At 41.7% G+C, this 12,367-nt stretch overlaps 1 protein-coding gene across 1 annotated transcript; it reads left to right on the forward strand.

Moving 5' to 3' along the window:
• Positions 1-1,511: 1,511 nt before the first annotated feature.
• cd74a (CD74 molecule, major histocompatibility complex, class II invariant chain a) lies at positions 1,512-6,046 on the forward strand. The gene is made up of 6 exons (XM_079494836.1): positions 1,512-1,656; positions 3,155-3,327; positions 4,643-4,734; positions 5,001-5,060; positions 5,282-5,365; positions 5,686-6,046. Exons 1-6 carry the CDS (start codon positions 1,562-1,564, stop codon positions 5,788-5,790), a joined length of 609 nt encoding a protein of 202 aa, XP_079350962.1. The 5' UTR covers positions 1,512-1,561; the 3' UTR covers positions 5,791-6,046.
• Positions 6,047-12,367: the final 6,321 nt, after the last annotated feature.

A 12,367-nucleotide genomic window follows, 5' to 3' on the forward strand; every position in this document is an offset into this window, starting at 1 on the left:
CTGAAACCAATGCCATATCAAGCACAAATTAATCATTACGTCATACGCAGCCACGGACATACACATCGGAGCACCGGACAAACAACATTACTTGCACGCTCTGTAGGCCTAATATAAGTAAATAGAAATGACTCTATAGTTTTGTGGATACATTTATTTTTAATGCGTGGCAGCGTGGCCCCCAGTGCCCCCCTCCAAATGACTGGAACTTAAAGGTATATTCAGTGATTTCACTTAATTCAAATATCACTTATTTTTTCTCATTTTTTGGATAATCCTCCCTACTATAAAGTGTGCTGACCATATAAGGAGTTCCTCCCTGTCCCCAGTGAGCCCCTGGGGTCAAAAAAACCCTAGTTTCGGTTTGGGCTTTGGGTGGCAAAGCCTTCATCCAATCAGGATGAGAGGGGCCTTCCTCCAATCATGATCGAGTGGGGCGGGCATTGGTGCACGTGCTGTTGGTCAGTTGTACTTCCCCTGTAGAGCGTGTGCATGTGCACATCTTGTTACCGGGTGGACCGGGTTTTTTTCCAAATCGCACAAATCACTCCTTTAATATATATGGACTTAATATTCAGCGAAACCAGACCAGAACTCCCACCACTGGAATCAGAGAATCAATAAATACCTTTGCAACCACTAAAGTAATGGCAAGTATTTCCTACAGCTTTAAGTCCAAACATCTGAACTAACCCTTTAATAAAAATTGACCCGAGTTGTACTGTACTTGGTTTGTTCTTTTTCAATCTACATTTAACCATAATAGCAGATATACAAGTTCACAACGCATCACTTTGCAGTGCGTTGTGAGCTTGTCACTAGTAAGTAACTAAAGTTTTAAAATAAATGTAGTGGAGTAAAAGTAGCCTACAATATTTGCCTCTGCGAGGTAGTGGAATAGATGTAAAAGTATTAGAAATTTTGAAATAGGCTACTCAAGTAAAGTACAAATACCTCAAAATTGTACTTAAGTACATTACAGTAAATATAACCACTGAAAGTAACAATGTAATTCAGGGGTGCCTATATGAAAAGGTGATTTACAGGGGTGCCTTAGAGGCCTAGACCACCAATATTAGGGACATAACAAAAGGTTATAATTGACCACACATCATAAGACTTCATAAACGAGACTGGGTCTAATAACAGCACAGCTTCCACGTGGAACTCCATATTTGGGGAAATACTTTACACAAATACTCTAAGGGGAACTCTATTTATACAAGTACATAATCTATTCACTTTATAATTGTAGCGATTAGATGAAATCAGAAGCTTTATAGTGTACATGGTGTTAGTTGAAATTACTTTCATTACAGCTTATTATACAGTTATTATATTATTAGGCCCTTTAAAAGGTGTTATTTTGGGTCCTTCATTATTCCACTAATGTCTGCCTCGATCAACAAGTAATGCTGCTCCATACAGCCAATGACAGCCCTGGCATTCCTTTTCAACCCAGCCCACATTCATTTCCAGGACTTTACACCTTTCACTTCACTTTCAACGCTACACTGCATACACACACCTTCCATACACAGGAGGTATTATTATTCAACAAATGGCGACTTCTCAGGAGAATGCTCCACTGGTCACTGGGAGCCTGGCAGACAGTACGGAGTACGGGGCCCTTGTCCCCCCAGAAACAACCAGAGGGTGAGATATGATTGATTGATTGATTGATTGATTGATTGATTGAAGTGTCATGCTACCAAGGTAGACCAGCCCATATGAACTCACAGGACACTTTTACTTTAATTTTACAGTGACAATGAACTGACCTGGCAGTTCACAAACAATAGGAGAAGGTGTCAGCCTAGCAACTAGGGTTGCCTCTAAAATGATTGGAAAAAACATGTTTAGGCTCTACTAGCCTTTCTCAAATTTGTTTTGGAAGCCCATTTCCACCCCCCCCCCCCCCCCCCACCCACCCCCCCCCCCCCCACTCAAAATTCTCTTTCATTATTTATCTATCTATAAATGTCTCTGTATGTAGGCTACGTACTGTGTACGTCTGTAACTCGAGAACCGTTCACCCCACCGACACACGCGTTCCACATCACCACATGGAGTGTAGTGCCCGGTGTCGAGTCGGTCGGATAGCCGGTTGTCCAGAACCAGCACAAAAGCCTCTGCCCGGGATCTGGACCAGATCACCCCTATAACCTATAACCAGTCCAAGAAACATAACATTTAAAATGAAAAAAAAAGAAGAAAAAAAAGAAGAAAAATAACAGCAAGGAAATGAATGTTCATTTACGGTTCATATACATCCAGAATTCATCCCATGTCACTTTCATTTTGCTTTCTGCATCTACCCTGCCCAACATACCATTCATATGATGTTATTTTGATCATTTCTTCATTCCATTCTTTAAGCCCAGGTGTTCTGGGGACTTTCCAAAGACGCAACAGTATTCTGGCAGCGGTAACAAGTCCAACCTTTATAATAGTGAAATCATTTTTAGATATGCCAGGGACAGCAGTTCTGTCCCCTAATAGACAGAGCCGCGGATCCCTGGGCAACGTCAATCCCACCCATTTCTCAAGGAATTCCAGTACCCTACACCAGAAAGGGTATATGCGACAGTCCCAAATCATATGCATATATCTGCCAATTTCTTCTTTGCATTTCCAACATGTGTTATTATCCGCGATTCCCATTTTAAGTAATCTAGTCGGTGTCAAATAATATCTATGAATAATCTTATACTGAATAAATTTGCTATAATTCTTCTCCAATGCTCATTTTCAATGTCAATCCCCAAATCATTCTGCCAAAAAGCTCGCCTGTTCTGACATCATTCTGACATCTGCATAGACTCCACATTTGGGCATGCCTGATAAAGAACTCCATATAACTGGGTGGGGCATTCATTTCCAACTTGCAGTGTTCCAAGTACGGGCACCACTCTAGTTTCTGTAATGTGAGATATTGTGGGCAACTGCAAGAAAATCAAGCCTTCTTTTATTCAATGAGTGGTAAAGGGCTTCATGATTATCAATCATATTTAATGGTTACATCCACTCCTCCCCCCCCCCCCCCCCCCCCCCCCCCCACACACACACACACGTTTCCCTTGCATATCTCCATTGACATTAATTCTTTCAACTCGGATTCACATTTTCCTCTGTGCCACTGCTGCCACTATAGGGTTTCCAACAGACGCGCATTCAAGATAGCAGGGCTGACCACTCTGGCCTGTCTGCTAGTGGCCAGCCAGGTGTTCACTGCCTACCTGCTCTTTGGGCAGAACCAGCAGATCCATTCACTGCAGAGCGACAGTGAGGACATGCGCAGAGAGCTGAAGAACACCCGGACGCGGAGTAAGGAAATAAATAATAATAATGTAATAATTGCACAGGGGCCGGGTTTATATGCAAGACTGTGCAGTACCACAAGGAATAGCCTAATATTATTGATACTAACTTTATTTGTAAAGAATAGTAGTATGAATGCTATACTATATCTTCAGGACTCAAGAGATTTAAATACTATATTGCAAATTCATCGAGACTGAATGTTGAATGAATAAATGAGGGAACGAACTGGGAATGTTGCAGAACTGGTCTGACTATTTCTGTGGTTGAGAAAAGAATGTCATGAGTGAGGGAGCATGTTTACGCATACAGTAGGCCAGGGGTAGGCAACCTTAGGCACGGGTGCCAACATTGGCACAGCAGAGGGTGATCACTGGACACTGGCATAAGTGTGAGAGACAGGATTTTTCCTGTTAAATTATATATTTAAAAAAAAAAAAACGTTTAGTCCGTTAAATTAGGTCCACTCACATCAAATTACAATTCTGCATTAATTCAAATTTACATGACTTTTATTCTGACTGGGGAGGGAGTGTCTGAGTCTAATGAAATAAAATAAAGAAGAAGAAAAAATAAAGGTTGCTATGTGTATGGACAATCAGATGGAAATATATAATTCTCCTGCAGTAGGCCTACGTACAAGGAATTTAACTTGATTGGTATGCTCACTGCAGGGGTTGAAGTAAAAAACGATTTAAATAGTAATAGAGAAACTTTTAATGATAATGAGTTTGTATAAGAACCCTGGACATCAGTAGCTCTGGTGGTGGTTTTCTATCCTACCATGGAGTGTCCTGGTGTCCTATAGTTCTCTAATCTATATTAGTTTGACATGGTGTGGGATAGGTTTCAGTAGGACTGACTGAATGGCACGCAATAGAGGGTATGCGCATGCTTAAAGTGAATCGAGTGGCAAAGCAACATGCAAAGTGAGTTTAACATTGTTTAACGTTGTTTAATGCAATCAGATAGGACTTTTATGTTTGGATGCATGGGTTGTCAAGGCCAGAAAGTAGTTTTTTGCCACTCAGTAGGCATTCCTGCATAACTTCCGGGTTTGATGATGATGTCACGCGCATACTCTCTATTGTGAACCTGTAAGCCACTGTGCTATACATTCCAGTCTGATCTCCAGGACTAGTAAATAGACATTTTGTCATCATTGCCAATTTGCCATCATACATTACATACCGAGTGTGTCAGACTTGTGGTCCAGAAAAGGTCAAGTTGATTTTATTGGCACATTGGCATGCCTACAGTATATCTCCAGGGTCAAATTCCCTGATTAATCTGTTGATTTACTCCCATTTGTCGGTGCCAGATGTCCAGATGCGTAACATGCCTATGATGGACAGCATGCCTCTGTTGATGGACTTCACTAAGGAGGACGCAGCCACCACCAAGCCCATGACGGTATACTTTCATCACACTGTGGCCCCTTTTCCACTAAAAGAACCTTGGTTCTATATAACGGCTTCCGTTCTAGATTCTTGGAACCTTGGGGCTTTCACGGAACCGGCGGCCATTGTTTTGGTTCCGCTTCCGAACCAACTGTTGTCTGTTAGGGTTCTGAACCATTTCATTTTCAGTGGAAACACTGAACTGTTTCAATATTGGGCGGGGAAAAAAATAACTGAACCGGTAACATTCATACATTTTTTCTATTTATATGCCACCAGAAACTGGAGGACACTGCTGCAACCGTCAGCGTGGAGGAGCAGGTGAAGAATCTCTTGCAGGTAATTAAGCACAGCAAGTCTTCTCCTCGGCTACATAATAGATTTGTGTAGCTTTTGTGTAGATTTGTGTTCTTCTGTTATACAGTAGTAGATTAGCACGACTTGTGTTAGTGTTTCCGTGTTCTTTATACAGTAGTAGATTAGCACAACTTGTGTTAGTGTTTCCATGTTCTTTATACAGTAGTAGATTAGCACGACTGTGTTTGTGTGTTCCTCATCAGAATTCTCAGCTGCCCCAGTTCAATGAGACATTCCTGGCCAACCTGCAGAGCCTGAAGGAACAGATGGAGGAGATTGAGTGGAAGGTATTTGCACATGTATACGTATTACATACACGCATGCACGTGCGCAAACACTCACGCACGCACGCACGCTCGATGGCACACACACACACACACACACACACACACACACACACACACACTCAATGGCACACACACACACACACACACACACACACACACACACACACACACACACACACACACACACACACACACACACACACACACACACACACGCATGCATGCATGCACGGCGCACACATGCATGCACAACCTGTGGCCTATGTTCTTATTATGTGTGTACAGGTATAATGTTTATCTAAACATGTTGTTTTCCACAGGGCTTTGAATCCTGGATGCGCCACTGGCTGATCTTCCAGATGGCCCAGCAGGCCCCTGCTCCCCCTGCTCAGAAACGTGACCTCATAGTCATGGATGACTACTAATGCTAAATTTGGAGCAGCTGTTTAGCGTGACAAAAGTGATATTCAATGTGTGTAAATGTAACGTAATTGTATACTTGTATACTATAATTGTATAAGGAGGTGAACATCACTGCACAAACGCTAATGTGTCTTTTTGTTTTGATGTTTACTGTAGTTGCACTTTTGATGTGAAAGCTGCGCTGGTCCTGATTGTATTATTTCCACGTTTATCGCCAGCCTATATCGCCAGTGAATAAACGGCTGCTGCCGAACCATTTTGAAGACTTTGGGTGAATTCTATCGCACAAGAAATGAAAAAATCGGCACGCCAATTCAGGCTCCCAAGTTTCTTTACTTTTAATCAGGTAACGTTTCGGGCCGCAGCCCTTCCTCAGACCTGAGGAAGGGCTGCGGCCCGAAACGTTACCTGATTAAAAGTAAAGAAACTTGGGAGCCTGAATTGGTGTGCCGATTTTTTCATTTCTTATATGACATTTTGATCCAGCACCCAGCCTAAAGGTATAGATGTGCGTGTCCTTTTTGACTGTTTGTTCAGCCTCCTCCACTACTGAATTCTATCGCACAACACACAATACAGGCAAAGTTCACACCGCTACATAAACATAGCATTAGATTAGTTGTAGAATGTAAGCAATACAGAAACATAACATAACTATTGTTATCGTACATCTTTATTACATCTGTGACGTCATTATTCCCGGGGCCGTTTGTTGTGACGACATGTGGGTCAACCAATAGGAAGACAGAGGGAGGGGGTTACATCTCATCCGCACAATGCAAGCTGTGACGCGCCATTGGCACTCTAGGACATCAGGGGGAGGCGTCCAAAGGCGTCCTGTGGCACTGAGTGAGTTTACATAATATGCTGAAGAAAACATGCAAACGGACATTCAGTAATTGCAAAATCTTTAATTTGCCATGGACACATTTGGACATGGACACATATTGATGACCCCGACATATTCCCTCCTAATGTGAATGAAAATAAAATCCTGGTTACCGAGGCTAATTCGATCCCCTTAATTCTCTGTCCTGGCCCTCTCTAGCCTGGCTAATAAGCCAGACTCAAATCACACTGTCGTGTGGTATTTGAGTCTGGAGATGCTGTGTATGGATCTCGTTTCCTGGGGGGGACGGGTTCAAACATTTTCTCTTTGACGCAATTGGTCAGAGCTACTGTCAGTCAAAGGTCTCAAGCATTGAACGTCACTGTACCAAAGCCCGCCCATATTGCATACCGTGTCCCGATTGGCCACACCAGTTCTCTGGTGTAGGAAATGGGCGTACAATTGAGCCTCTCCAGACCGTAATCCGCCGGCAGGCAATTATTTTTGTGCCAACGGCTGATTCGGTCTGGCTTATTAGCCAGGCTAGGCCCTCTCTGCCTCTCCACATTCCTCTACCTGAAGCCTTGACGAGCCTGAGTGTCATCACCTGGGAGGACCAGATGAACTAGGTTGGCTAACGAGCTCAAGACACTATAAAAACTCTGGGTTTAGTTGTGTGTGAACGCCTTTTCTCTTTCCTTGAGTTTGAGCTGATGTGGCATGTTCTCTGTCAGGTCCAGTCGCGTTAGTTTCTAGAGGGTTCTCATAGTGAAAGTGGGGGTCATTGGACTTCAAGAAATAGCAGATAGGGCCTATAAAGCACATAGCATGTTACATGATGTGCTATGAGGTCGTATATCTCCTATTTTAGCAATGTCCGTGTTCAACTATGTGTGTGACTATGTTTGTGTGTGACGTTAATGAGCACCAGTACCAAAAGTGGCGCTGTTGTGCCAGAGAGAGAGAGAGATAGTGCTGCACTGTTGCCTGCTAATGAGAGAGGGGGGGATTTGCACCACTCAGTTCACACGGGTGTGATTTTTTTTAAACAGACAGACATGACAAGACAGACATACAAACCTTTGACAACCTAGAAGCAAAAAGAAGAGACAGTGAAACAGAACGTGAAACAAAACTGAACAACAAAAAAGGCCAGACACTTAACAGAATTAAGTCAGTACAAAAATAAAGATAAACAATGTCATCACAGATACAATGAAACAGCATCCACGAGTCCAGAAGCTCACTAAGTTCACGTTTCCATCATCATCATTGCGGAGCATATTCAACACAACATTCATTAATAGGTTGGTAACTAAAAATACCTTTAGTTCATATTGGACCGATCTACAAGCTCACAATGTGGCACACTACACATTGAAAATGAACACAAATCTTAATATGGAGGTCCCTGGTTAGCCTCGCAACTGTGGCCAGACGCAAATCTGCCAGTGGCAAAAAAAAGAAATTCTGGCCAAGAAGTTAGGCTAGCTAGTCCCTGGTATAATGTTTCAGCTACGGGTTATGGCCATATACATCACCACTTTTCTAGTAGTCCGGCAGTCGGGGTTGTGGAGTGGGAAATTTGGTAGGCCTAAAATGTTATTGGCCTAAAATATTGTCTATAGCATAGCATATATTCATGAATGCACTTGCTTATCAGTTGCTGTCAGTATTGAGCAATCTTTTATAGGGGTTTACAGTATGTGACCTACCATTCACATCCTATATAAGGCAACAAATCAAACTTTCCTTATGCTTTAAGTAGCATAAGGAAACTAGGGGGTTTTCATGATTCTGAATCCATTCCAAGCATTAGTTTTGCACAAAATACACTCCTTGGGCTAAAAACGGCCATAGCCACTTGCCCAAATGTGCCCAAAATGTGAAATTTTTTGAACCCGCAACACACTGTCATGCTGGATTACCAGGCAGCCAAGGTGCCTGGACCGCTAAATTGGCCCAGGCCGCGACTGAGATCCATACTGTAGACATTTCTCTGAAAATGTATACATAATGTGATGTTTAATAATTAATGACCTGCTGACCCTGTATGACTGCATGGTCTTCACCACCAATTAGCTTGCACATAAGTTACACGTGTCTGGCCAACATTAATTCATTCTACAATTTGGTTGGTTGGTTGGTGCTGGGGTGTGGGGGTAAGATTTTAAAAAAGAGGCAAGGAGGCAAGCCGCTTAGCTGGCAAATAATTTGAAAGAATTTGAAATATGTTTTATTTTCGTTTGTTTATGGATATTGCTGGATATTGCTGGCTCCCTGCGGTCATTTCAAATGGCCAGCAGGAGGCGCTGAAAGTGTTAAGTAGAAGCAGACTGAGAGAGACAGACAAAGCATATATTGATCACTTTATGCTGAACAGGTAACCCACAGACCGGTGACTTGTAGACCCAGCCACCGTATGTATTCATCACTATTTTACAATGTCATGCATAATGACAAGACGCAGACACAGCCCTGGGTAGGCCACCAGGCCTGGTGGAGTATCTGCCCTCAGAGGAATGACTTTAGTGGTGTCCCACAGTGAACTTTGTAACGTTGTATAAACGTTGTATAAGTGTTGTATAAATAAAACTTTATCATCATGACTTACAGTAAAGCTGCCATATTTCAGAATCAAAGTCCACACAGGTGTGTCATGTTGGAACATTAACAGTGTTTGATCCATTTTGACTCCACGCTGGGAAGAACACAATCTGCTGCTGCTGCTAGGTAAGTGTTGAAAGAAATGTATTAAGGACCTGCTGCTACATGTAGGTAAGTGTTGAAATTAAGTGTTATTATTTATAATTAGTAAAAATTGTATGACCAAAACTGTTACTTTTCAAGAAATGTAGTTATTATTTAGTCACAAGATATTGTTCATACTTTTCATTGGTTAAAAATGTATACAACTCACAGCAGGCAAACATAACGACTCTCACATTCACTTAAAACAAGAAAAAAATAACAGCATGAAGCAAAAACAGCAGATGTACAAGCTCATGACGTGTCGCATCAAAAACTGATATTTTGGGGGTGATCTGCTCCTTTAACACAATATTAAAGATGTCTGTAGGTTTAGATGTTTATTTGTAGATCTGATCAAATGTCTTAGTCCTGTCAGCTGGGTTTATACTGTTATTACTGTCAGTAATTTGGATCCATTTGGTTCCATTTGTAGGCTACAATCTCAGAGTTACAGACCTGTAAGGGTCCATTTGGTTCCATTTGTACACTGTACAAATGGAACCATTTAATCGAGAGTAACTGGTAGTGTAGCTTACTACATTTTCCAAGTAGCTTGCCCATCACAGAACATATTCAAAAGTACAAAGTATTCAAAAGTACAAATATACTTTATTTTTCATATCAATGCATTGATGTATTAGAATTTAGAACATAAGACATTTTAAAAAGTTGTGAAAATAGCCGATCTTCAAGCTCACAAGTTTGTAAATGGTGCATTTATATAGTGCGTTTATCCAAGGCACTTTACATAGATGTGCATTACATTCACCCATTCATTCACACACCGATGGTGGAGGAAAGCTAGCAAGGCACGTGCACATCTGGACAGGAGCAATAGGGGTTCCGAGTCTTGCTCAAGCACTGGTTGAAATAGGGCTTAAGTGGTATATACTAGGCTATAAGTATGTTCCAAAAGTCGCTCCTATAGAAGTAGAAATGTAGCAGAGTCTTAAGTACAATATTTCTATTTGAAATGTGAAACTGTACTTTACTCAAGCTAAATATATTACATAACTTGACAATCATATTCCAAATACATTTACTCCTAAAATAGCAAATACCAGTCTATAATAAGACTAGTATCTTTAATGTTGAAGAACTTTAACTTTACTTATAGTATTTCCATTTATTTTTCAGTGAAACAGAAGGTCCCTGTTTCGAGTCCTGTCCTTGGCCTACAAGCTCGTCCTTGGCCTACAAGCTCGTAGCGCGCCACTCGGTGGCGCGCTACGAGCTTGTAGATCTGCTATATGTCCCTGAGAAAGATACTTAAGGCACTTCACCATTTTAATTAAGGTGAGGACGTAACAAACATGATGGAATGTGTTTTGTATTATTTATTTATTTGAAACATGATTTTCCCACACGATATCATAGTAGAGAATGTCAGTTCTTCCTGGACTACAGTGGATTACAGCATGTTTATTCTTGTACTGTAGGTCCAGTCAGACTGGCCACTCCTGCTAATGTCAATCACCTTGTAAAGACTGCTCTGAGACAGTTTCCCAAACAGTGGGCCACGTTTAGTTCTTAATTATTGTATAAAAATAAATGTAAAAAAGAAAAATAATAATAATAACAAATTCTCAATGAGTTCCCTCCACATGCACGCACACAGACATTGTGTGCACACTCGTCTGTACGTACGTTGTGCACAATCATGCTTTCAGCAGTTCCATGTGTTCTGATGTATTTCATTGACTGTAACATTGACAGGTTTAATTAAGAAAGACCTAAAGATGAGTCAGTGTGTGGAGAGAGAGGAGGGAACTGACAGACCAGAGTCTCCAACATCCAGCTGTGTGTCTAAGAAGACTAGTGGCTTCACTAATAAACCTGGACCTCCATACACACAGTATGTGAATCCTCCTATACAATATACAGATAGTAAAGAAAGAGACGTTGAAAGAGACGTTTGGCACGGGACCCAAACTACCAGTGAACATAGCAGATCTACAAGCGGTCAAGTGCACAATGCGCTGCTTCACTCATAGAGTGCCCCGGCTCTGGGGCATGTGTACAAAGAGATTATAGAACAAGAGGCGAAACTCCCATTACGTCCCATATAGTAACAACCAGTGCTTCAAGGTCAGAAGGAGTGATATACACGTGGCAGTTCAGAGCTCCTCTGTGTGGGAGACAGGCCAGAGTGATCACACAGACTCTGTTGTCGGTGATATTATTATCAGTGTTGGAATTGTAACGCCGTTATTTTCGGCAGTAAATTCGTATAGTACTCAAACGCATTCTTTTTTAATCGTACCCATATCCTGCACCTCCTTGGTAGTCTAGCGGTTAAGTCTGGTCGAGACCCAAAAGAGAGATTAGATGTTTGGCCCAGGACCCAAACTACCAGTGAAAATAGCAGATCTATACAAGCGGTCAAGCGCCCGGGACCTAAACCTAGAGATCCAGGTTCGAATCAGGCATTCGACAATACAAATGTGGAACAAATGCTTGGTGCATGCATTTTGCGTGAGTGAGTGAGTGAGTGAGTGTGTGTGTGTGTGTGTGTGTGTGTGTGTGTGCGTGCGTGCGTGCGTGCGTGCGCATGCCTGATGCCTTTTTATGATATGTATTAGGAAGATAACATTGATATTCTATTGGCTATTATGGCTAATATATACGCCCCTAATCTAGATGTCCTTGGCATTTAGATTGGGAGAGATTGATAACGGGCATAATTACCCTATTATATAAGGTGGAGACTTTAATCAGGTTTTTGAAGGATAAAGACTGTAGCAATACGTAAATTACAAAAGCTGTAGAGCTGTCGGAATATTAAACAATATTTGTAAAGACTTAGGCCTTATGGACTATTGAATGTATGGAGACTATTGAAGCCTACTAGTAGGGACTACTTTTTATTCAACCTGCCATGGGATCGATACTATAGTTAATTTCCTGATATCTCATTCTCCTGCCATTTATTGTCTCATGTGATATACTGTAGTGTCAGACCATGTGACTCTCCTCTTCTAGCAGTACTGGTAAATCAA

Source organism: Electrona antarctica (genome assembly GCF_951216825.1).
Source record: "Electrona antarctica genome assembly, chromosome: 1".
Taxonomy (NCBI): Eukaryota; Metazoa; Chordata; class Actinopteri; order Myctophiformes; family Myctophidae; genus Electrona; species Electrona antarctica.

What these genes read in the sequence shown, in the direction of transcription:
- cd74a (XM_079494836.1), top strand. Translation starts at nt 1,562, where the DNA reads ATGGCGACTTCTCAGGAGAATGCTCCACTGGTCACTGGGAGCCTGGCA. An exon ending in CCCCCAGAAACAACCAGAGG is followed by an intron (nt 1,657 to 3,154) that starts GTGAGATATGAT and finishes CTGCCACTATAG; the next exon opens with GGTTTCCAACAGACGCGCAT. An exon ending in CCACCACCAAGCCCATGACG is followed by an intron (nt 4,735 to 5,000) that starts GTATACTTTCAT and finishes ATATGCCACCAG; the next exon opens with AAACTGGAGGACACTGCTGC.